The sequence below is a fragment of the Ptiloglossa arizonensis genome, chromosome 5, assembly GCF_051014685.1.
Source record: "Ptiloglossa arizonensis isolate GNS036 chromosome 5, iyPtiAriz1_principal, whole genome shotgun sequence".
Taxonomy (NCBI): domain Eukaryota; kingdom Metazoa; phylum Arthropoda; class Insecta; order Hymenoptera; family Colletidae; genus Ptiloglossa; species Ptiloglossa arizonensis.
The window spans coordinates 20,271,518-20,296,275 of record NC_135052.1 but is presented as its reverse complement, the minus strand read 5'-3'; the positions used below and the strand labels follow the sequence as shown (position 1 = coordinate 20,296,275).

The window sequence follows — 24,758 nt, the reverse complement described above, 5'->3', positions numbered from 1 at the left end:
TCGACGAGCATCGTCCATTCGTCGCTCAAAAATATTCGTTTTCGTCTACGTGTTTAATGGCACGTAAAATCGCGTCATTTTGTTTCTTTAACCGCCGGGAACATTCACCTCCATTTTGCGCAGTGTAGCCGTGCACCTCCCCCGATATCTGACACAGTTGACACTCCCTGGACGCATCCGGGTTGTCTTTATTGTGCCGGGACAATGGTAGTGATTTCCCAGGTGCCAGCACACGTTATCTTCACACCTGAACTATTTGCCCTGTGCTTTCGACTTTTTCCGTGGCTGTGCCAGTTGCTTTCCCGAGGAAATAAATTTATGAACCGGACGAGAGACGAGAAAGTCAAAGAAACATCCAAAAATGATCGAACTAACCACAAACGAGCACGATTGGTAACCAGGGTGAACGAAAGCACATTTTTAAAAATTTGTAGATTTTTGGAAATAATTTCATTTGTGAAATCGATTTTGTATTGAAACAACCAAAAGCGATCGAACTTACCACAAACGAGCACGATTGGTAACCAGGGTGAACGAAAGCACATTTTTTAAAATTTGTAGAAGATTTTTGGAAATAATTTCATTTGTGAAATCGATTTCGTATTGAAACGTTTCGATTGAATACTTGGCATAAAATTTAACGCATATTAGGAAGTTACACTTTAGAGTTTCTCGACCTTCGTTTCGAGGAGACAGAGCTTTCAGATATTAAGATTTCAAGGGTGGAAGCTTTTTGGTAGTAAACTCTCAAGGTCAACAATTCTTAGCGGCCAACTTTCAAGGCCAGACCTCCCTAACGATGGGCTTTCGACCCTCGAGCTTTTTTACCTTGAGCTTTGATTGTCGGAATTTCTGTGCATTCAGCTTTCGCTATCAAAGATGTTTTATCTTTGGATGTCGGGACCAGACGTGCTGACATTGAGCTTCCAAATTTACATCTATTTAAACGCGTTGTTCTCCGCCCGCGAGCTTTCTGACATTGATCGTTTTTCGAACAATAGTTTCGCGACCGGAACTATTTCACTTCGAGCTTTCGACTTCGGAGTTTTTCGTTGGGAGTACCTGTTTCGTATCGAGCTTCCAGACTTAAAGTGCGCTACAATTAAAACTTTTAAAACTGCATCTATTCGTAAGTGAGCCCTCGGTCTATGAGCTTTTTAATATTGAATAGAGTTCTATCCTGACTTTTCGGGCCAGAATATTTCACAATTATTTGGAGCTTTCAAGGTTTGTTAAAATTTCGAAAATTATTTGAAGCTTTCAAAATATGTTAAAGCTTTCGAAATTATTTGAAGCTTTCAAAATTTGGTAATGTTTTCGAAATTATTTGAAGCTTTCAAAATATGTTAAAGCTTTCAAAATTATTTGAAAATTTTTAATTTTTGAAGCTTTCAAAATTTGACAAAGCTTTCGTAATTATTTGAAACTTAAAAACTTTCGAAGCTTTCAAGATTTGGTAAAGCTTTCGAAATTATTTGAAGCTTCTGGAATTTGTTCAAGCTTTCGAAATTATTTGAAATTTTCAAATTTTTGAAGCTTTCAAAAATTTTTAAAGCTTTCGAACGTTTTTACAGCTTTCGAAATTTTCAAATTTTTGAAGCTGTCAAATACGGAGAATGAAACCTTGAGCTTCCATTTTATGAGCTTCTCGAGCTCCCGTAGATAGCGCGTTTTTGTGACACACGTGCGAAAATGTCACGTTTCTCGAAAACACCGACGATCCCGTTAATCGAAAAATAATAAGAATTCGCTGTAAGGTTTCGTCGCGCGGTATCGAGCCAGGTCGTTTCTCGAATTTCAAGCCCACGCCTTCGTTTCCCACGGGCTGCCTGCTACTTTCCCTGGTTTTGCTCGATTTCTTCGAGTAGTGAAAGAGTGCTTGCATGCGACTCCCTCGAAACGACAGAATTCACCGGAGCATCGCGAGAATGGCTCTGAGAAGAGACAACTGCGTCCTTAGTTACAAGCTGGAGTATGTTCGCGACAATGGAGCCGGGGCTCTGAATCGAAAACGTTCACTGAAAGAAGGAAAGAATGCGGAACGTCGCTCAATGCCTGGAAGAATCAATACCACGAGCACCTCTCTCGATAATATTTTGAATAACCTCTTGATCGGGACGTTTCTATGGGGTGTTCCATCGAAAAGTATCCATCGAAAGTTTTCACTCGTATTTCATTTTTCATTTATCCATCTACTTCACGCGCTTGTATTTCCAAGAAAATTATGTGACAAAATTTATACGTTGCACGTAGCAAACCCTTCATATTTTGTGCAAGTGTACGTAACAAAATTTTCTTTTCTTAAATGTTTCTTTACACAGAAGAGTACACAGAATACTGATCCTCGAGACATAATTTTTCAGCCATTTGCGATCATTTGACGAAAAAAAGTTTCCTACGAAAATATTTTGTCTCCATAGCGTGTTAATAAAAATATAATACATGATTTTCAAATTCGTCTCAATGTCCCCTACGATACAACAAATATCTGAACCTATTCGAAAAACTCAAGATGACATAGTTTTCATTAAAAAAACATATTTTCGAAATTTCTATTATCCCCACTTACATACTCGATATCAATACTTCGAAAACTATTTTCGACAGACTACAAATATCTGATAAATCATCCATCGTGTTAAATAACACACCCTACACATCTCAACCTTAATTACCTTCTGAAAATAAACTTCGTACCGAATGTACAGCAACGAAAAAGAATAATAACCATTCTGAGAAGCTACTGAAACAACTAACGTACGTGAGGAAAATTTACTCGACACATTGCACGTTCCACGGTTTAATAAATTGTCGAGGTAGAATTAAATCACGACGAATTAAAAGCTTGTCCATTGTTACCAAATTAATACGGAAGTTAAATTGCTACGAAAAGATCGAGAGGAAGTAAACACGAGCGCAAATTGCGATCACGAAGGAGATTTTGGAGAAAAAGACGCATCGGGGAACAATCGTACGTTGTTCTTTTCCCTTAACCGAACCACCTGTCCCCGATTTTCTATAATGCGTCTTCCGAGCATTGAGTTCGGTTGGCCAGGATTTATTCAGGGAGACCCACACCTCCCCCCCTCTCTGTTATTTTCCTTGATTCTCTTTCTGAATGCACGAAGCGCGGTAATTAGTAGCTACCGTGGAGCCACTCCATTCCGCAACCTACTTCTGGCTTCCGAAAAGATAAATAAATAAGAGCCTTCTACCTTCCACCTTCTTTCCTTTTTTTTTTTTCCCTTTTTTTTTTCTTTCTCGAGAAACCGGGACCAGAAGACCAATCGATGCATCAACGATTCCGATCTCGAGGGACGAGGTGGAATTGTTGCAGCGTGAGAATAAATTGTTATATTTGAACGTAAACATTGGAAAACCTTCGTTTTCCATGTCTGTATTTTACCAAATACATTCGTGTATTTTACCAAAGAGGATCGTGGGAGCACTGTCGTAATAGTTTTGAAAAAAAATTATGCGTGCTACAATGAATTCAAGTCTTAAAAATTCAAATTCTTACAATTTTGTTTTGTTCCTGCCTGCTGGTAAAAATATAAAAATATGTATACAAATTCTAGTTATTTGTCAGAAATATGGTGCGAAAAACAGCAATAGTACTTTATATCAAATAATATATTGGGTTGTTCGGAAAATCATTTTTTTTTCCAATATGGAGAATATGTAATTTAATAAAATGTTTATACGCTTTAAAAAAATCGTGTTTCATTTTCACCAAAAAAAATGAAATTATTTTCCCAACAACCCAATAGAAGTAATTGTATAGTCAAGTCTGGAGTAATTGTTTTCTTGGTTCTTTCCATTGTTTAATTTGAAATTATTGAATTACTTTTCAAAGTTATTTCAATGTCATGCTTCTGAATTTTTTTCTTGATGTCAATTGTTGCGTGCAAAGGACTGTAATTTAAGTGTAATTTAACAGCAAATTATCAGTCCTTGAGAAATTCAAATGTACTATATGATTATAATAAAAATGACCTTGAAATGATCTTGAAATAACTTCGAAATAACCTTGAAATGACTTTAAACCTTATTTAACGTACGTTGCTCGAAATACTTGAAAAATTTGAATCTACGAGCAAGAAATGTCGGTTATTATTTTTTTTTTCTTTAAAATCGAACGAAATTTAAAAAATCGTAAAATCCCGAATTATTGTTCGTCTCGCGCAATGCGCAAATATTTAACACTGAACGATACATTTCCTTCTTTGAAACTCGATCAGTTCCTGGTGACCCACGGTGTTCATTAAATTACTATTAATTTGCATACACAAATATCTAGCAAGCTCGTCGTTCTTCGAATTGGACAATCCCGTGCTACTTTAATTTTCATTAATAATCATTCGTCAGGATAAACGAGCACGCGCGTCAGAGTTGAACGAAGTCGAAGAGCGGAAATTTCGCTGAAGGATATATTTTCCAGGTAAATATTAAAACGAAACGGATGACCGGGACACAAGGTACGAAGTGAACCACATCGAGGACGAGTGTTTCGTTAAGTTCGTTTAAGCGCGTGGAGGATTCAAGTAGAAAAGTAAACGAGTAAGAAAAAACAAGGGGACTGGGATAAATAATTAAGCCGTTTCGCTTTAATATTCCGAATAGGATGGCGGTGATGCGGAAGGGAGGAAGGTAGCTCTAAGATATTGTCCACGTAGACGCATTAATTAAAATTCCAAAGCCCACCACCCCTCCACCCCCCACTCTTCACCGTGGAATCCACCCACGCGTTTCAAACGAACGCAAACGCTGGAAACTCCGAAACCCCTGGGAGATCTGGTCCAATTCTACTAAAAGGAGTCCCACTCGTTTGTGTTTCTTCGTCCGGGGTTTCTTCTTCCCGCATTTTCGTTCTTCATCCGATACACGGCCACCGTCATTAATATTCGGTCGTTAGAGAACTTACACATCTTCCATCGAACGTTCTAAAAAATTCGCGCGACCAATCGATTTAGAAAAGCAGATAGAACGAGAACTGAGGGCAATTCTCAATAATTGCATCGGTTATTTTGATCAATTGTTACATTATAGTGTTACAGTACAGTGTTGCAGTGTTCTCGATAATTGCATCGGTTATTTTGATCAATTGTTACATTATAGTGTTACAGTACAGTGTTGCAGTGTTCTCGATAATTGCATCGGTTATTTTGATCAATTGTTACATTATAGTGTTACAGTACAGTGTTGCAGTGTTCTCGATAATTGCATCGGTTATTTTGATCAATTGTTACATTATAGTGTTACATCACAGTGTTACATTCCAGTTGGTAAAATCATCCCTCTTAATCGGAACATGTTATTTCGAAATATCAGTACGAACCCGTTGAGAATTATAATAATTATAATTGTTATTTCTACTCCCGGCTCGGTCTTTTCGTTGTAGAAGCAATTTTACGAAACAATATTTACCTTCAATATTTCCCCACGTGTCCTAGTTTCCTGTTTTTCTTCGTTTTCCACGTAGAAAGGAAAATATTTTGATCATCGAACGATTTCCCGCAGTCTTGAGGACAATTTTCACCGATCGTTTACCATTTCAAAGTAAATATCCTTCTCGTCGATGACGTGGAAGGAATTTCATTCTACGAGTCGAAGAGGAGCTACGATACTAACCGAGGTGTCCAGGATGAACGTTTTATCGCGAAGATTATGTGTATTAATTTGTTTAACTGAGAAATATCGAATTATGGAATTACTCGAGCACGATTCTCGAAAGGCTATCCTAGAAATTACTCAGCTAAGATAAAAATATTTATATATATATTATTTATACATATATATTTATATATTTATTTATTTATTTATTTATTTAGACTTGCACAATATGCATTTGTCGCGTGTGTATCGTTCCTTTCATAGTTTACTTAGTTGTACTATAGTATCCAGAAACAATGTTTCGATGTCTCTTCAGTATTTCATCGTCGTTTAGAGGAAACTCGTTTCAATCTCCAAGAACACGGGACCAGCACGGGACGAGAAAATTAAAATTGACGGCTGAATGAAGTTCAAATGGGAATTAATACACTCGTGTTACGTGTTGTGACGAAACACGAGCCATACACAGTCGTAACACGGTACTGTCAGTGGAAATGAAGCTTAATGGTCATATTGAATTTGCGACCTCGAGCTTACGACACGTAGATCTATCGCGCGTACACTTTTCCGTTACGAAAGTGAATTTGATTTGCGAGGGATGCTCGTACGATCGATTTCACGAATCACGTTGCATCGTATTGTTACTATACCAAGCAAAGAAGAAGAATCACTTTCTTAAGGATGAACCACCGGCTCGTGGACTAGAAATTTTTAACTCTTTTCTCAGATTCGTAGAACAATTAAAAATAAAATTATATGTAAATTAAAGATAAGATGTAAGATATGTAAATAAAAGATATGTATTATTATTTTCTAGTTATGTAAATTTAAATTTGAAGAACGAAAGAAACTTTGAAAGCTTCAAATCTCTGACGCTACTTTGAAAACTATTGAGGAGGCGAAAAAGTTTTCTAGGTAAATGTGTTAAATTTTCTCTTTTCGAAAGAATTATTTGTATCGCTTTTTATCGTTGTTATGTATTGCTTTTTCGATGTTACGAGCATCTTTATAAGAATGATGAAGTGAGCATCATCGATATTGAATATAGAGTGTTACATATTGGATCGTAAAAACCAGGGTGATTCTATATTAAAAAATAAATCGAAAATGTGGTGTAAAAATTGGTTTATACCGGGCTTCATTTCTATGAAAATCGACTATCGTTCGTGACTAGGGCACGCTCGCGTTTTAATAAACTTCGATTTAATAAAAATTCGCTCTAGAAGTCTACCACGCTTAATTGTTAATAATTCCAAATTAATCGTTAATTAATCCTTGCTATCCAAAGAGTGATCTATACTTTCTATCGACTCTGTGATTCATTTATCCAGCAAATCTTTATTTTGTCTTTTCTGTATCCATGCTTATGCTTCCCTAACCTTTTCCCTACCTTATTACCATTTTTATTATATTTATTCTAATTTCGTATCTCCAGAAAGGGTCTCGAGAATAGACCCGAAACGTCGAGAATTTAAATAAATTTCTTACGCAAACGGACAATTTATCTACTTGGAAAATCATCGAGTAAAAGTACTTCTCTTTCGCTCGATGTAAAATACTAATGCGGAAACATCTTCGAAAGTTTCGCGATTGGTCACTATCCAGAATGGCACGCGACTACAAGTAAATAGTAATTGAGACGAAATCGAATCGTCGAGATCCGCTCGAAACCACACTACCACCTTTAAATTGTTAATTCTAGAAATTTTCATCCGAATGGAGTCACGTAAGTCGTTCGAAATTTAATTATAAAAGCGAAGCGAGAGGCGAGTTGATTCTCTTCATATTGAACAAATGCATTCAAATATAAATTAATCGATACAATTTTTCAATACGTTATATTGTTTCCAGGATTATTAAAATACAAAGGCAACGCGCAAATTACGTTAGTAGATATTTATGGATCTTTATGAATATCTCTACGTAGATAATGATAAAATAGTATTTTTTGGGTCATTGATAATTATTTCTAAATTGAAAATTCATTAAGTAGTATTTTTGGGTCAGTAATGATTACTTCTAAATAGAACATTCATAAAATAGTATTTTGGGCCATTGATAATTATTTCTAAATTGAAAGTTCATTAAATAGTATTTTTGGGTCAGTAATGATTACTTCTAAATTGAACATTCATAAAATAGTATTTTTTGGTCAGTAATAATTACTTCTAAATTAAAAATTCATTAAATAGCATTTTTGGATCAGTAATGATTACTTCTAAATTGAAAATTCATTAAATAGTATTTTTGGGTCAGTAATGATTACTTCTAAATAGAAAATTCATAAAATAGTATTTTTGAGCCACTAATGATTATTTCTAAATTGAAAATTCGTAAAATAGTATTTTTGAGTTAGTAATGATTACTTCTTAATCGAAAATTCGTAAAATAGTATTTTCGAGTCAATAATGATTATTTCTAAATTGAAAACTCGTAAAATAGTATGTTTGAGTTAGTAATGATTACTTCTTAATCGAAAATTCGTAAAATAGTATTTTCGAGTCAATAATGATTACTTCTATATTGAACATTCATAAAATAGTATTTTGGAGTCATTGTTAATTATTTCTAAATTAAAAATTCGTAAAATAGTATTTTTGAGTCAGTAATGAATACTTCTAAATTGTAAATCCATAGAATAGTATTTTTACATCATTAACGATTATTCCTCTGTACCCCCCCCCCCCCTCCAGATTGTTAAATTTTGACGTTTTCATCGAACGAAACCACGTAAGTCGTTCGAAATTTAATTATCAGAGCAGAGCGAGAGGCAAGTTGCGTCGAGTCCGGTAAGGAAAGTTTTCGAGCTCGGCGACGGTGTTCCCTCGCAATGGCCTAGTTCGATACACGTGTCAAAGTAAATGCACGCCTTTCAGCTGCTTGTCTAATTAGGCGGGCTTTTTACCCAGGCGTTTGATTAAGTAGTAAATTGCGAGCGCGTGTACCCCGTCGCGCGCGAGACGAAATTGGGAGCCATTGGACGACGGGGTGCAACGTGAAATAGCGAAAAAAAAATTTTTCTTTTTTTTTGTTCATCGATTCCAGCGACGAAAAAGAAACCCCGGAAGTCGCTTTCATTTTTCGATCTTCAATCGTCTTTGCCAGCCGTGGTATTTATATTTCCAGTGGAGACACGAGTTTCGAACATTAACGCTACTTTTCCGTTTCTGTCACGGACATAAATGTAAATTCGAGTCTCGTGGCCGAGGAAACGAAACTTTGTTAGTGCAAAGTGGGCCGGAATATTCATGTAATCTGAGCGAAGTTAGGTAGGCTCCATGTGGTACTATTGTGGTGTATACAGGGTGTCTGAGGATGCCGTGAATATCATTTACGAGTTGAAATATCACGTTGAATCTACGACCAAACTTCAACGATTGAATTTGTTTCAAGGTCGATGCTTTGTATTTGTTTCTATTGGATTTTGGGTGACTTTTGCGGTTCACTTTGTCTCTGAAAATTTCACAAGTGATTATTCTGGAAAATTGGAGCAACGTTTCAGGATAATTTCTGCTCTGGTTGCATTTATGTTTCAATGGTGATCGATAATATTTACTAATCCGAGAAATGTATCCTTTGTGCATCGTAATTACCTTTGAATGCAGTTCGAGGGAACGTACCTCTTACATCTTTGAAACTAACAATTACATCGATGTTCCGCTTCTGCTGAATCACCCTGTATGCACAAACGTGCAAATGTACAATTTCTGCGAACTTCTCGCTGCAATTGCTGTTTCTCCAACTCGCGAGGAAAGCCCGCAGGCTCCCACTTGGCTCAAATTGTGAACATTGCTAGTGCATACCGTATAGAGTGTGTTTAAAATAAAAAGAGTCACTTTGTAAGATTCACATGCCGTGGAGAATGTTACGTTACACGAACAGGCAGATACACGAAAGAAACTTTAAGCAGATAACAGCAATTACAAAAATAAAATACACAGGAAAGCTCTGGTACGATAATCGCTGCATGGAAATTTTAATACAATTAAAAGTATAACGACCGAAGATTAAGTGTAGGAAATTATGAAAATTAATTCACCGATTAAAATTACTAAAGTGGCAAAATTGCTCTTAATGGTCTAAAAATTCCTGTGATTTTCTTCTAACTGGAGATAATTGTAATTATTAAAAACATAACGTTACTTAAACAGTTTCGATGGGAACTTTCGGTTGTTGCGAGCTTTTCGTTGAAAACTAAGTTTGTTTGTTATTATTCGATACGAAAGTGTATTGATAAAGTTTCTTGCCCTTTGCAAAGTTTATAAATCTATTTTACAGAATCAGACAATACGATACGTGTTTCTCGTCTCGTCGAAGCATTGTAAATAACATTGTGATAGGTTGACGATTTACAGTTGAGTTTGTTGTAAGAAAAAAATTTTCTTACAATAAATTGAACAATTGACAATTTTCACAATTGAGTTAAAAAAAAGATTTTCTTAGGAGAATTTGTACGATGAGTAAAATAGTTTCTAATCAACCCTGCATTCCCATCCCTTATGTTATCTATTTATTTTATTTGCAAATTTTTACCTTCTCAAAAATACATCCATAATGTACATGATTTACGATACCCCTAGCCAGAGGTAAGAAGAAAAAAAAATGAGTTACAAATTCACGAGAAAAATTGATGAAATTTCTCGTTGAAGATAAAAAGTGGGCAATATGACCCCGTTTGAAGGTACTCGATAAAACTGAGATTCTGAAGGGGGCCCTCATCAGGGTCGAAACGCAAAAATCGTAACTACGTACGGTTTTTTATTCGCACTTTATTGCCGCAAATATCTTCTCGATAATTCTCCGACTAATAGTGGTTAAAATCTTGCTTGCGTATTAATCTTGGACAGTGCATTTGGACATTACACGTCGTATGTGAAAAATTTAAATCAACCTGGTGACACTAAAAGTTTTCTCGTTAGTAGTCCCTTTCTACGATTCAAAAAAGTGACCAAAAAAACGTTAAAATACATTTTCCTTCAGAAAAATATCTCCTCCGGATCAAAATGTTTCCATTCTCCGTTAATTAGATTAAACGACCAAAAAATAATTTTCAAAATTGTCACGTTTCACGAGTAAAATTTCTGAGAAAAAAGTAAACTAATTTCTAATTTCTTCGTTTACAAGTTCGGTTAAAAATTAAAAATTTCTAGAAATTAATAATTTGCAATTACAATTTCTAGAAGTTTCAAAGAAACTTCGATATATTTATTTTTAAAACTCAGATCGTCTCCAAACCGATGAAACTTCTTAAAAATAACCTTTTAAAAAAACCAACCCATAGCTTATTTGTATCGTGTGTATATGTAACGAAAAAAATATTTTCTTACTCTTCGAAGTACGAACGAACATCGTGCGAGATGAGAAGTCCAAGCTTGCATTTATTTCCTCGGAATTAATTGCCAAAGAAGGTTTTATTTCGGAGCAGTTTCGCTGTTCAAACCTCTGGAATCAACCACAGTGCCCGACCAACGCGGACAAATGGCGGAAGCGGCCATTTTCATCGACTTCGAACAATCGACGCACGGTCCGATTAAACGGAGCTTTCACGCGCGAACAGGAATCGAGTGTTACCAACACTATGGTCCACTGTCGCCCGAAATAATGTTGTTGATCGAGTCCAGTCGCTAACGACCTCCACGAGGTCACAATGGACCGTGTAACGTTTCCGGTTTCACCGTTCCGGGTTTTTCTCGGACGATTCCCTCGTTTTTACGAACGAGTCACGTGTCACGTGCGCGCCGTGAGCTTTTCCTCGGAATTGGAAGCCGTTCATTGACAAAGAGGACGAAAACCGGGAATAAATTTCCGCCTGGACCTCCGGAGCGTTATTACGCTCGCTCGGACCTCGTCTCGCTCGCCAAAGTTCCTCGAGGAACTGCATAAACAAGTGGAAGGACTTCCTGAGACAATCTCCTGCGAGAAAAATTCTATCGAGTGAAGGAGCATGGAATTCCTTGCGGCGTGAATAACGACGCGGCGATCCTTTCGTGTAGAGTTTGCAGACACCCCCGATCGGAGAATCTGAATTCTCGCCGACAGATTCCCGTGAACGTGTAATTTCGAATGCTCAAAAATTTAGGAGGGGGCGTACCGGCGAAGAACGTTCACAAAAATTGAATATCGACGTCGATATTTCCGCCGGCCGAAGAATCGCGAGCAGGAAATTGCACACGGTTGCCAGTTCGGAGTGGGGGAAATTCTTCGAAATTTTACGGAAGCTGTCGTGCACCTTGAGGATTTTCGTGGGTCGTGAAAATTGGGAAACGCGGAAACTTGGGAGATACGGAAATTATGGATGATTGTGAGACGTGAAAATTGTGGAATGAGAGAATTGTGAGACGTGAAAATTGTGAGGTGTGAAAATTATGGAACACGAAAATTGTGAGACGTGAAAATTGTGGAACAAGAAGATTGTGAGACGTGAAAATTGTGAGGTGTGAAAATTGTGGGACAGGAAAATTGTGAGGTGTGAAAATTATGGAACACGAAAATTGTGAGACGTGAATATTGTGGAATAAGAAAATTGTGAGACGTGAGAATTGTGGGACAGGAAAATTGTGAGGTGTGAAAATTATGGAACACGAAAATTGTGAGACGTGAATATTGTGGAATAAGAAAATTGTGAGACGTGAAAATTGTGGGACAGGAAAATTGTGAAGTGTGAAAATTATGGAACATGAAAATTGTGAGACGTGAAAATTATGGAACAAGAAAATTGTGAGACGTGAAAATTGTGGGACAGGAAAATTGTGAGGTATGACAATTATGGAAGACGAAAATTGTGAGACGTGAAAATTGTGGAACAAGAAGATTGTGAGACGTGAAAATTGTGAGGTGTGAAAATTGTGAGACAGGAAAATTGTGAGGTGTGAAAATTATGGAACACGAAAATTGTGAGACGTGAAAATTATGGAACAAGAGAATTGTGAGACGTGAAAATTGTGGGACAGGAAAATTGTGAGGTGTGAAAATTATGGAACACGAAAATGCTGGAAAATGATTTTTCTACAAAAATCGTGGGGTATGAAAATTGTGGAACATGACAATTGTGAGATAAGAAAATTGTGGAATACGAAAATTATGGACTATGGAAATTGTGGAAGATGATAATAATGAAACAAGAAAACTGTGAGTTGTAAAAGTTATGGGTTATGGAAATTGTAGAATATATAGAACATTATGAAGTATAAAGATCGTAGGATTTGAAAACTATGGAGTATGAAAATTTCGGAAAATAGAAAAGCTTCGGAGAGACTTTAAACCATGCTAGTGGAATACGAACAAACCCTTGAACATTTTTTAAATTTTCAAACGCGAAACAAGAACACGACTCTTGGAAATTTTTTAAGTTTCAGGATCACCAAGAATAGGTGTAATAAATAACTCTACTCCGGCTTTTAATTATCGCTTTGATCCCACGATTGCATCAAGTCTGATCAAAGGGAAAGGAAATGCCAGCTTCAGATTCATTTTGATCACAATTCTTGATAATCTATGTCAGTGACTTCCAAGCTTCATCAAAGGCATCCCTCTAAGAAAAAAAAAAATGTCTGCACTCGAAATATTCATAGACAAGGAATTGTTACGTTTCTTTCAATTTTTTTGAAATTAAGTTATTTTCAGTGTTTTCCATCGAATTTGTTTTCTATTGAACACACAACATTATTTATATTCTATAATATACAATATTTAATGTACAATTAAAAAATGTAAAAATCCATATAGTTTCCTTCAAGTTTCCTACAATTTAAAATTAGAATATTTATTACATTATACAAATTGTATATTATACTAACAAACTATATCCATTCTTGAAATATAACTAGTTAAACTTCGATGTTTAACACGTCGATAGAAATAAGTGTACACCTACATTTTTCCAAAAGAAAAATGTTACTTTGCACCCCTGTGAAGTAGCATCCCCTACTTTGGAAGACACTGATCCGCGTACTTTTCTTTGACAAGAATCGTTACTTAAAACTTGACGTTGATATCAATATCCACCGTGGGGCGAGAGAAAAGGGACAGCTGGCGTTCAACGAGAGTAAACCTAAATTATAGATCATGAAACGTAACGCGAACTTTATCGGAACATTTCTCCGAGACATTTAAAATTCACAGCTGGTGGTCTCGTCGAGGATTTACAACGATGTCGAAAATATTACAAATAGATGCACAATAAATATTCAACCATCTAGAAACACCAGTTCGTTTAAAATTCTTACCACACGATACTTACTCGCAACCCTGAAACCAAGTACTCGAGCATCCATACTCGAAAATTTGAATCTAGATCGTTTGTTTCGAGACACACCGGAAGTAGAAACTACCCGAATTAGATCCAGAGCAGATAGAAATTAAATCCCCATCGAATTAAGATTACGCGAGATCGGAGTCGAGTTACGTCTGTGTCTCGATTACGAGATAAGTTTTGGAGGTACGGTTTGGATTGGATCGAGATTAGGTTTGAATCTAGATCAAACGTGTGTCAGTTGCTCTGGATTAAGATTCGGACGGTTTACAACCGAGTTGCGTTTGCATCGGTCAAGATTGCCACTCGTTGGATCGAACACAGAATCGAAGATGTCGGTATAGTTGCCAAGCATCTCGCAAGTCCAAGAAGTTGAATTTAGGTCAGGTCTGGGTCGGGGTTACGGTTCAGATTAGGGTTAAATCCGGAGTAGTCCCGATTTAGTAGTTAAGGGCGGTCCGTGATAAATCTATGTTGAAGTTAAATTAGGCTCGAGCGAGCACTAAGCTGGATTTGGGTTAGACGAGGGACGAAAAATCCCTTTTTATTGTACCTGAGTCCCCTGGCGCTCTATCCTGGTCCTCCTTGTCATAATTCATTCGACGAGCCAACGCTTAATACATTCTGAAGCCAGCGTTCCGGATAAAAAATATAACCGGCCGTGAATCCACGGTGAGGCCGGAACTAACCCCGGAAATACACGTTACACCGCGGAAATATTCGGTATATTTTACGATCTATGGAAATTCCAACGCCCACGCTGTTTCCGGGTCGCTGGGCCAGCTCGGATCGAAAATGCGGGAAACTTGTGATCCGTGTTAGCGTAAGTCGTTGCGTTGAGCGCAACGAAACTATATTCGCGAGATCGATTGGTTTAACACGCGTCGAGCCGCGTACTCTATTGGAAAATCACGTTCGTTTATCGGAAAATTCAGCCGATCCTTAAAATCCTCGAACGGTACGGAAATGAATTTCTTCGGACCAAGTGTACGCTTAAACTTTCAAATTCGATACTTTCTACGAATTTTACAGCGAATAAAATTCAATAGTTGGAAACTTTTCGAGTCCCATGGAAATGAACAATATCTTCGAGCCAAGTGTACGTTGAAATTTCCAAATTCTGATACGTTGCACCGAACGCAAGAACGAATCGAGTTCAACGATTGGAATTGTACAATTGCTTCGAGTCGAGTGTACGCTCGAATTTTTTTTTTTATTTTATTTACAGAAGGAACTGTAAGCGCGAATAAAATTTAACGATTCGAGTCTCCAATATCAAACATTGGAGTGTTCTATCCAGATGAAGCGATGCACTTTCGAGCACTTTTTCAACCAACGAGTCTTCAGGGAGTCGATGCAGCACACGTACAAAGGCACTACTAATTTATTCGCAAACAAGAAAATTACTTTGTAAATTTCGAGTCTCGGTATTTGCACACAATTATATTCCAAACTACAAACTGTTTCGAGCTGTTCGCAGTTCTCTTTAAAAGATTACAATACTTCGTAATAAATTCTTCGAAGTGAATATCCCTGATTTAAAAACCTTGGTAATAACTGGGTAGAATTAAAACATCAACGAATCTTAACCTGGGATTTCACATCACTCTGTAATACATTATTATTAATATCTCAACCGACGATGCATTTAACAATTATTTGCAAAGCATTCGGTTAAAAATTGCCCCCTGCTTTTAAAACCGATTCGAATATCGCGCCATTGTACACGGACAATATTCGATCGTGAAAAGAAAATTGATTCGTCGATATGCAAGCGGGCTGCGAAAGAATCGAAAGAAATTGATAACCGGAAAACCGTATCCAAAGCGGGAAAACCCTCCCTTAAAAAGCGCCGCTCGTCTGTGAAAAGGAGCTTCGAGACAGGTACATATTTTTTTGTTTTTATTCTATTTATTATCTCTTTCCCTGTCCTTCGCTGGTACCTTTTATCTCGCAGCCGGTTCTACTAATTCACAATTCCTGTTATTTATTTCGATCGCGTTAAATAATACAATATGGTACGGTACCGGTAGCGTCCCCCTGGCGATGTTTCTTTCACGTTTTCCCTTTCTTTGTTATCGTTACGTATTATTTCTTTCTCTTTATTATACTCCGATTCCATTATCGTCGGTTCGTTGTGGACAGATTCGCGTCGATGCACTCCGACGATGCAATCCTGACCGTCGCAACATTCTGAGTGGAATTGAAATTGTTCGTGATGAAATCCCAGCAACCCTCCCACACGACCCACCGCCCCCTGGCTAGAATCGAGCCTAACTAACTGCCAACGAAAACACGAAAGGACGACGAACGCGGGAGGGCCGACGCCCCGACACGGAGAAACGAAATGAAACTGCTGAAAGTCGAAAGGAGAAATTGCTCTTTTCAACCAATCATCCCCCTTCTCTTTCTCCACGGTTCACCGCCCCTCTTCCGAGCCCGTTCCCTCGCTTCTTCGCGAGCTCGAACCAACGTGATTAATTACGATATCGTTTTTTACTCGCGGTTCTCTCGCCCTCGCCCATTCGATTGCCACTTCACCTTTTATTCCCGCCCCAAATCGCGGTACCGTACCTCGGCGACGCTCTCTTGCGACTGAATTCCTTTTTTTCTCCCTCTTCTTTCCAATTTTTCATTTCACGCGTCTACGAATTAATTCGAACAAACTCGCGTCGATACGGGTCCATATCGCGGGCCCCAAATTGCGGCCTCGCTTCAATGACGCTCTTTTGCGACTGAAATTCTTTCTTTCCTTTTCTTTCTATTTTTTATTTTACGTGTCTAGGAATTAAACCGCACTTAGCATTGCTACGGGTCCACGGACCCCAAATTGCGGCCCAAATCTCGGCAACGCACTTTTGCGACTGAATTTCCTTCTGTTTCTTTTCTTTTTGTTTCTGTTGTTTATTTCACGCGTCTACGAATTAATTTGCACCAGCTCGCGTTGCTCCGGGCCCCAAATTGCGGCCCCAGTCTCGGCAACACGCTTTTGTTACTAAATTTCTTTCTGTTTCTTTTCTTTTTGTTTCTATTGTTTATTTTACGCGTCTACGAATTAATTTGCACCAGCTCGCGTTGCTCCGGGCCCCAAATTGCGGCCCCAGTCTCGGCAACACACTTTTGTGACTAAATTTCTTTGTTTCTTTTCTTTTTGTTTCTATTGTCTATTTCACGCGTCTACGAATTAATTTGTACCAGCTCGCGTTAATGCGGATCCACGGGCCCCAAATTGCGGCCCCCATATCAGCGACGCTTTTCTGTGATTGAGTTTTTCTTTTTTCTCTTCTTTCTATTTTTTATTTCACATATCTAGGAATTAATTTGCACCATCTAGCATTGCTATGGGTCCACGGGCCCCAAATTGCGGCCTCACTTCAGTAACGCTCTCTCATCAACTGAAATTCTTTCTCTTCTTCGTATTTTGTTATTTTCTATCTTATTCAACGTTTCTACAAATTAATTTATTCGAAATTGCGTGGGCCCACAGGCCCCACTTCGGTAATACTCTTTTCCCTGAAGGCTGACTTTTTTCCATTTTTCTTCTTTTTCTTCGTATTTTAATTTTCTTATTTTACAGTTTAACAAATTAATTTGCTCGAATTTGTGTAGCTACGGGCCCCAAATTACGGATACACCCTAGTGATGCTTTTTGTCAATTGTCTTTCTCTTTTCTTCTTCTTCTTTTTCTTTTTCTCCGTCTTTTTTTTTTATTTCTTATTCTACATTTCTACGAATTAATTTGCTCGAGTCTGCATATCTATTAATTACGGGCCCCAAATCCCGGGTCCACTCCAATCACGCTCTTTTGTCACTGTCTATCTCTTTTCTTCTTCTCCGTTTCTTTTTATTTCTTATTCTACGTTTCTACGAATTAATTTGCTCGAGTCTGCATATCTATTAATTATAGGCCCCAAATCCCGGGTCCACTCCAGTGACGCTCTTCTGTCACTGTCTATCTCTTTTCTTCTTCTTCTTCTCCGTTTCTTTTTATTTCTTATTCTACGTTTCTACGAATTAATTTGCTCGAGTCTGCATAGCTATTAGCTACGGGTCTAAGAGGAAGAACTTTGCCGATCGAGAAAGAAGAAATAAGAAACGAAACGAATCTGTTCGGAAAATCGATACGCGGACTTCATTCGTTGGGAAACCGAGTACCGTTTCGGTCTCCCCACCCCCCTGCAGAGGAATTTTAACGTTTCAATTACATTGTTAGAGGGAGCATGGTGAATAAACGTAAAAGATCGTGGAAAAATGTTTTACCCCCCGATTAGGGGACGATATCGAGCGATCATGTCACCGAGGGTCTAGTGAAATGTAAATTTTACGAGCAAAGCTGGAAACGAAGTCGTATTCGATGGGCCAATTATGGTCGCATCGAATATTCGGGGCACATTTAAATAGAAATGGAAATTAAATAAAACTTAGCGACAAAAACACGCATTGTGCGCCGGTCGTTTTTCTTTTTTATTTAAATTAACCAATGCCCTGTACTCGGTACTCCACTCTCATTTCCATATTTTTTACACTGTCGTGGAATTCTAATTAAACCGTATTTTATCGCGGAGAATTTGAAATTAAATTCAGGGCCACCGACGCATACGTGTTTATTTAGTTCCCGATTTATTTTAAACATTCAAACACGGGAACCAACGTTCCCCTTTGATTTCCTTTTTCACGTTGTAGAATTCTCGGTACACCATATTGTATCAAATCCGGAATTAAATTAAAAATTATCAACGGACACGTTCTCGTTAATATTTTAAACATTCTAACGTAGAACTCGTCACGAAAATCGCGAATCAATGTTCGCGTTCGATTCTACGACGGATGTTAATTCTAATCGATATCGTTTAGAATTTATTCGACGCTGAAATAATTCGTACCCATAAAGGTTAATAAACATGCCTGCTACGGTTACTACAAATCGGGCGTGTATAATTTAACTTAACCGTTTAATAGAATTTATGGAATCGTAGATCGTTCTTCCGCGTGGACTGTAACGATAGGTGTAACGACTGCACAGTGAGCGTACCGCAAAATCGTGTCGCAAAATGGGGATTAACATTTCATCTCGCGGCACAGGAACAACGATAAATTCCGTGAACTGGACAGCAATAAAGGAACGCGGTCCAATTTTATCGAAGCCCTAAAAATATTTATATAACGATCCACGACGAGGAACTCGGACAATGGAGCATTAAACGCGACGATCGACGATCGAACGACCGCCACGGTTATTACAAGTTTCTCATTCGTTCGACAGGGTAGCTGGCTCGTAAACTCGAGGATCAAATTCGTCATAAAGTTACTAAACAATACCGTGTTGAGAGATTGGAAAACCGTTACGGAAGTTTATCGTGGGATCTCCATTTTTTTTTTTAATTAATGGAAACGCGTACGTATCTCTCATCGGTGACGATTTTAATCCTTGATGGAAAGTGGAAATATTTCTAATTGTAGTTAATAAATCATCCCGTGAAGTAATCAGAGAATCTTGAAAATTAATATTTCATAATTCCCGGAAAGATATCCGGACTGTATCCCGATGACTACTCACCTCGTAATTACTATATCACACTTGTAATCATAAATTATTGGACTCTCTAATTGTTTTGAGTAGTATGTTTAAGCGTATGAAAAATATTATCTGTCTTTTGACTCACAAAAATGACCTGTCCTTTGACTCACTGTAAATTAAACTTTACATCGAAATTTTAAACTTTGTAACACGTAATGTGATCAGGAATTCGATAAAAAGAAAAGATAGTCTTTTATAGAAACGTTTAACACACTTGTAATTTTTAAATAATTCATGGACGTACGAGTGACCAAGAAACAATTTTTTTTTTCACTATTCTCCAAGTATAGAATAAAATTCGTACAACAGTGTTAATTAATTCTCGTTAGGTGAACCGAGTGACTTTTCGACAACTTTCTAGAATATTCTCCGTTAAAGAAACTACACTGGCCGCTCAAGGCCGTTCCCCTCCCCATGAATCGTGTTAAACACTTTCACTATTGAGAGATAAACAACGCCTACCTGTACATTTGCGCGGAGAGACGTGAGCAGTGGGGACAGCCAAACGATACGGTGGGGATAGCTTCTCTGTGGCCTTGAGCGGCCAATTTATTCTGCCTCGACTCTAATTCTGTTGATTAGCAAAGAAATACAAGGTGATCTTCAATCCAATATAAAGAAAACAAAAAGAAAAAGAACACAACAAGCGTGCCGAAATTCGTAAGTGACTTGCAACGATTTACAAAAATGATCCGAGTCGCGTTCAAATTCGTAACTGATAACGAACCGTTAAGAGCGGGAACTTGAAAATGTTTTCGAGGATGGATTTCGTCGAAAGTGTCGATGGCTCCATTTCGAGCGCCATTGTTCCCCGAACCGAGGCGAAAGAGAGTTCGAAAACGCGTAATATGTCCTCCCGTGAAGAGTTCGTTTCTGACGAAGAGGTTTGTTCAACTCGAGATGGCGGACCCATTGTTCCCCGGTCTGTGAAATTTATCCATCCAATTCTCGCGATCGCACTGTTAAATCGCCCCTTATTAATTCAGGTTCCGTGTACTCTCGAACGGATTAATTAGAATTGTATATAGCGGCGGGAATCGTGCCACGAAACGCGTCAAAGTTTCCCAACCTGAATCAACCCTGGAGCGAACACGTTCCGCTGGCAATTTAATTAGGGAACCGAGCTAAGAAGAAATTCTAAATTTCAAGATTCCGCGAAGCGGTACATACGTTGAATCAAATTTAAAAAAAAAAAAAAACGAAGAGAAAGGAACCAATCGTCGTAAAATAAAATATTCCTAGCTATTTCTCCTCGACACTCTCCAATTTGAAAATGTAATTAAATATAAAATTGTTCGTCCTTGTTGGACGAAGCTCGATCGAACTCTCGTAAAACAGTCGCGAATTAGATCATCGAGGAAACGAAAACTGTTCAAACAACCGTGCAACGAGATACGTCTCGATCGTTAAACATTCGGAGCGGTAAAATCGGGTAAAATGTATTTCCGTCCGATGTTGTTTAATTGGTAACTTCTGCAAAGCGAATTGACCCGAACGTGAATCAACAATTGCCGCTAAATTCGGTCGCGAGTAATATTCGACGCGTTCTAAAATGCAACACCACCTACCCACCGTTGCTGGAAATCATCTGTATATCACGGAAGCTCGCGTACCATTTATTCGCCTCTGAAAACTGCATCGAAACTATCGGTGAAACCGCGTCGAACGCGGTCCAAATTTCTACAAACCTTCGCAAACACGAGTAACTTCCGATCGACGAAAAATCGATACCCCCCTCGAAAATTACTCTCTCGTTCGAATGATAAAATCGCGGGAGAAAACGAACTATCCTTCGATGTCGCGAAACTCGCGAGAAATGGGAACAATTACACTTACGGTGTCTCGAGGGAAAGAAATAATCACAGCGCGGGAAATTCGAACGACGAAAGTACGTTTCGTTCGTACTCGGCGCGACGGGGTGGAAAATCGTGTGAAAATCCATGGAAACAACGTTGCACTTGCACGAGCACGCGGTCCTCGTCTGTCAAAACAATCCGACCACCGTAAAACCACGGACAAGCTTACGATCTAGGGATCTACCTTGGGATCGTGGTAGGACACACCGAGCGGGGACATCGAACGCGTACGATCCACCTGCTTCGTTCTCTTCGCCCCTCTCCTCTCTGTCTCTCGGTAAACGGTTGAACTCTCTCCCTCTTCTGTCTCCTCTCTCTCTTCTTTCTCTCTCTCTCTCTCTCGGTTGGCGACGAAAATCGGGCGCTGTGGAGCTTGCGAGCTTGCGGTGGCACGTGAACACCACGGCCGAGTGGCGCGACTGAACTCGGCTGAACCGTGTCGTAGCTTGACACGACCGAAGCTCTCGGGCCGGCGCTCTCGACAGCCTGGTGGGGGTAACGACGACGAGGGGCTCGGTGGGTGTGTGGTGGGGGGCCGTGGAGGGAAGGAGGGGGTACGGGCGCGAGACAGAAGGGTTGAAGAGAGGGTAGGAGAGCCCGCGAGCCACCGGAGAGGGGAACGAAACGTGGAAAGATTCGAGGGGTGGGGGGAAGTGCGAGCGAAGAGCGAGAATGCGAGTAGGGTTGAAAAATGAAGGGAAAAGGGACGGGAGGGGGAGTGTTGAAGGGAAGGAAACCGAGGAGTTGGGAAGACAGGAGTGGAACACGAGAGAATGGAAGAGATTTTTTTCAATGTACACGAAAAGTTTAACCTTCCTGGTTCACCGTGAAAGGTACAATGTATTTGATTGTATATCCGAGAAGGGCTGGAAAATTAAGGGACGGAGGGGTTGGAACGGCAAGGGTGAAACGAAAAAATGGAGAAGAATTTTTCAATGTGGACGAAACGTTTTACCTTCCTCTTTGGTTTATTATGGAATGTACGATGTATTTTTGAATGTAAATATGAGAATGTACCGATTAGTCTTTTAACAAATAATGGCGACTTTGTTGTAAGAGTAGGGGGTTCTAGTTGTTAGTGGTAATGTGAATTTTGCTTTTAGTCTCTGTGGAAGGAATTTTATTATATTATTTATACGTTCGTGAATTAAGTAATATTCGAACTAAACAATGGGTGGCTGAGCATGGCTATTAGATACCTCGATAAAAGAATCGTTTGCAAAATCCTGTGAAACTTGCACAGAAAATTTGCAGACTATTTTTAGCAATTCTTCGATCGGTCACAATATACACTGGAGGCTTGATCTGGAATACGTATTGGTAATTTTCCAAAGTACAATAGAAACAATAGGGGGAATTAAAAGTTTGAAAAAATGAGAGTTGCACGCGAGTTGTACACAAAACGAAATGAAGTACCGAGAGAAAAAAAGTAATATACCAAAGTTGTAATAAGTACTCGTTTAATAAGGCAAGGCACAACTGCACGCCGCTGGTAACCTAACCTCGAAAACAATGCAGCGAGCATACAGTAATATTTAATGCCTCGGCGGATGTGTTGAGTCTTTGATGCGTTCCCTCCGAGAATACAATAAAATAAAATGTTATAAGAAAGGAACGGAAGAAAAGAAATGTATAGGGTGACGACCTTAAATATTTCCAACTTTCTCGACGATACGAAAAACACTGTCTCAGGAACACATTGTTTGTTACGAAGGGGCAAATATTCCAACGAGTAAATTTCTTACCTCGAGTACCTCTTTTCCAAGATTTCAAGGTCACCTAGATTTTTTAAAAAGAAAACACACATTTTTATCGTCACAGTATTACAACTGACAAGAAAAGGGCTAAATCGTGTACATTTACCCTCGAACCTTCAAAATTATATTCTAATGAATTTTGATATATTTTCACCTCCAATACCTCTTTCTCGAGATTTCAAGGTCACCGAGATTTTTTAAAAAGAAAACACACATTTTTATTATCACAGTGTTACGACTAACAAGAAAAGGGCTCAATCGTGTACATTTACCCTCGAACCTTCAAAATTATATTCTAATGAATTTTGATATATTTTCACCTCGAGTACCTCTTTTCCAAGACTTCAAGGTCACCAAGATTTTTTAAAAAGAAAACACACATTTTTATCGTCACAGTATTACAACTGACAAAAAAAGGTCTCAATCGTGTACATTTACCCACGAACCTTCAAAATTATATTTCAACGAATTTTGATATATTTTCGCCTCGAGTACCTCTTTTCCAAGATTTCAAAGTCACCGAGATTTTTTAAAAAGAAAACACACATTTTTATCGTCACAGTATTACAACTGACAAAAAAAGGTCTCAATCGTGTACATTTACCCACGAACCTTCAAAATTATATTTCAACGAATTTTGATATATTTTCACCTCCAGTACTTCTTTTCCAAGATTTCAAGGTCATCGAGATTTAAAAAAAAAACACACACACATTTTTATCGTCACAGTATTACGACTGACAAAAAAAGGTCTCAATCGTGTACATTTACCCACGAACCTTCAAAATTATATTTCAACGAATTTTGATATATTTTCACCTCCAGTACTTCTTTTCCAAGATTTCAAGGTCACCGAGATTTTTTAAAAAGAAAACACACATTTTTATCGTCACAGTATTACAACTGACAAAAAAAGGTCTCAATCGTGTACATTTACCCACGAACCTTCAAAATTATATTCCAACGAATTTCGATATATTTACACAGTACTAAATCGTAAAAAACAATCGCTTCGATTCGCAGAGAGAATTCAATATGGCAATCGTTTGTTTCAATACACTTCTCGGAGCAAGGAATTTCCTGTTTGACGAAATGTTTGAAGTATTCGACCTACGTGGGAAGAGCAATTTCTTGCAGGATATCTTCTTGCGTCGAATGCACGTACTCTCGTAGCACTTCACCGTAACGTATGTTACGTCTCCTTGCGCCATGAACATTTCAGACGCTAAGAACCGCCGCTAAAACACACTGAACTTAAACTGTGTCACATTATCGTGAAACGTTAATGTTTGCACTCCGTCTGAGAGCTGTGTTTACAAACAAGAGACGTTCTTCGAAAGGAACAACCCGGTCGATAATATTAAAATGGACGTTCGCCACTTTGAATCTTCGGTCGAAGGTCGATATACAGTAGAATGTTTTTTTTATTCTGTTCCAGCCACGACCAGGATGAAATAAAAATTGAAATCTCCCGAACCGCGAAAGAATTTTTATCCTCCCGATATTTGCCTTCTCGAGGCAAACAATGCCTCGGACACTTTTTCGTATCTTCCAGCAGGGTAGAATTATTTACGGTTAGTCCGTACAGCGCGTAACTATGGAAAAAATAGAGTGCAAAGATTAACAAAAGCACACATCGCGAGAGAAAGAATATACCGAATTTATCGTCACGATGACGTAGTCAAGGGGGGAAAATTTTCAAT

At 38.4% G+C, this 24,758-nt stretch overlaps 1 protein-coding gene across 3 annotated transcripts in view; it reads right to left on the bottom strand.

Moving 5' to 3' along the window:
* Window positions 1-21,659, bottom strand: part of LOC143146869 (uncharacterized) — a 138,006-nt gene extending 116,347 nt beyond the window's left edge. Inside the window, exons 1-2 of one of the 3 annotated variants that reach the window (XM_076311586.1) lie at window positions 21,483-21,659; window positions 19,905-20,013 (exon numbers count right to left, since the gene is read on the bottom strand). In XM_076311586.1, the coding sequence (XP_076167701.1) occupies window positions 19,905-19,912 (8 nt within the window). In that variant the 5' untranslated portion in view covers window positions 19,913-20,013; window positions 21,483-21,659. Of the gene's footprint in view, window positions 1-15,891; window positions 19,362-19,904; window positions 20,014-21,482 lie in introns of those variants that run through there. The other 2 variants (XM_076311587.1, XM_076311585.1) reach the window with 2 other exon arrangements.
* Window positions 21,660-24,758: the final 3,099 nt, after the last annotated feature.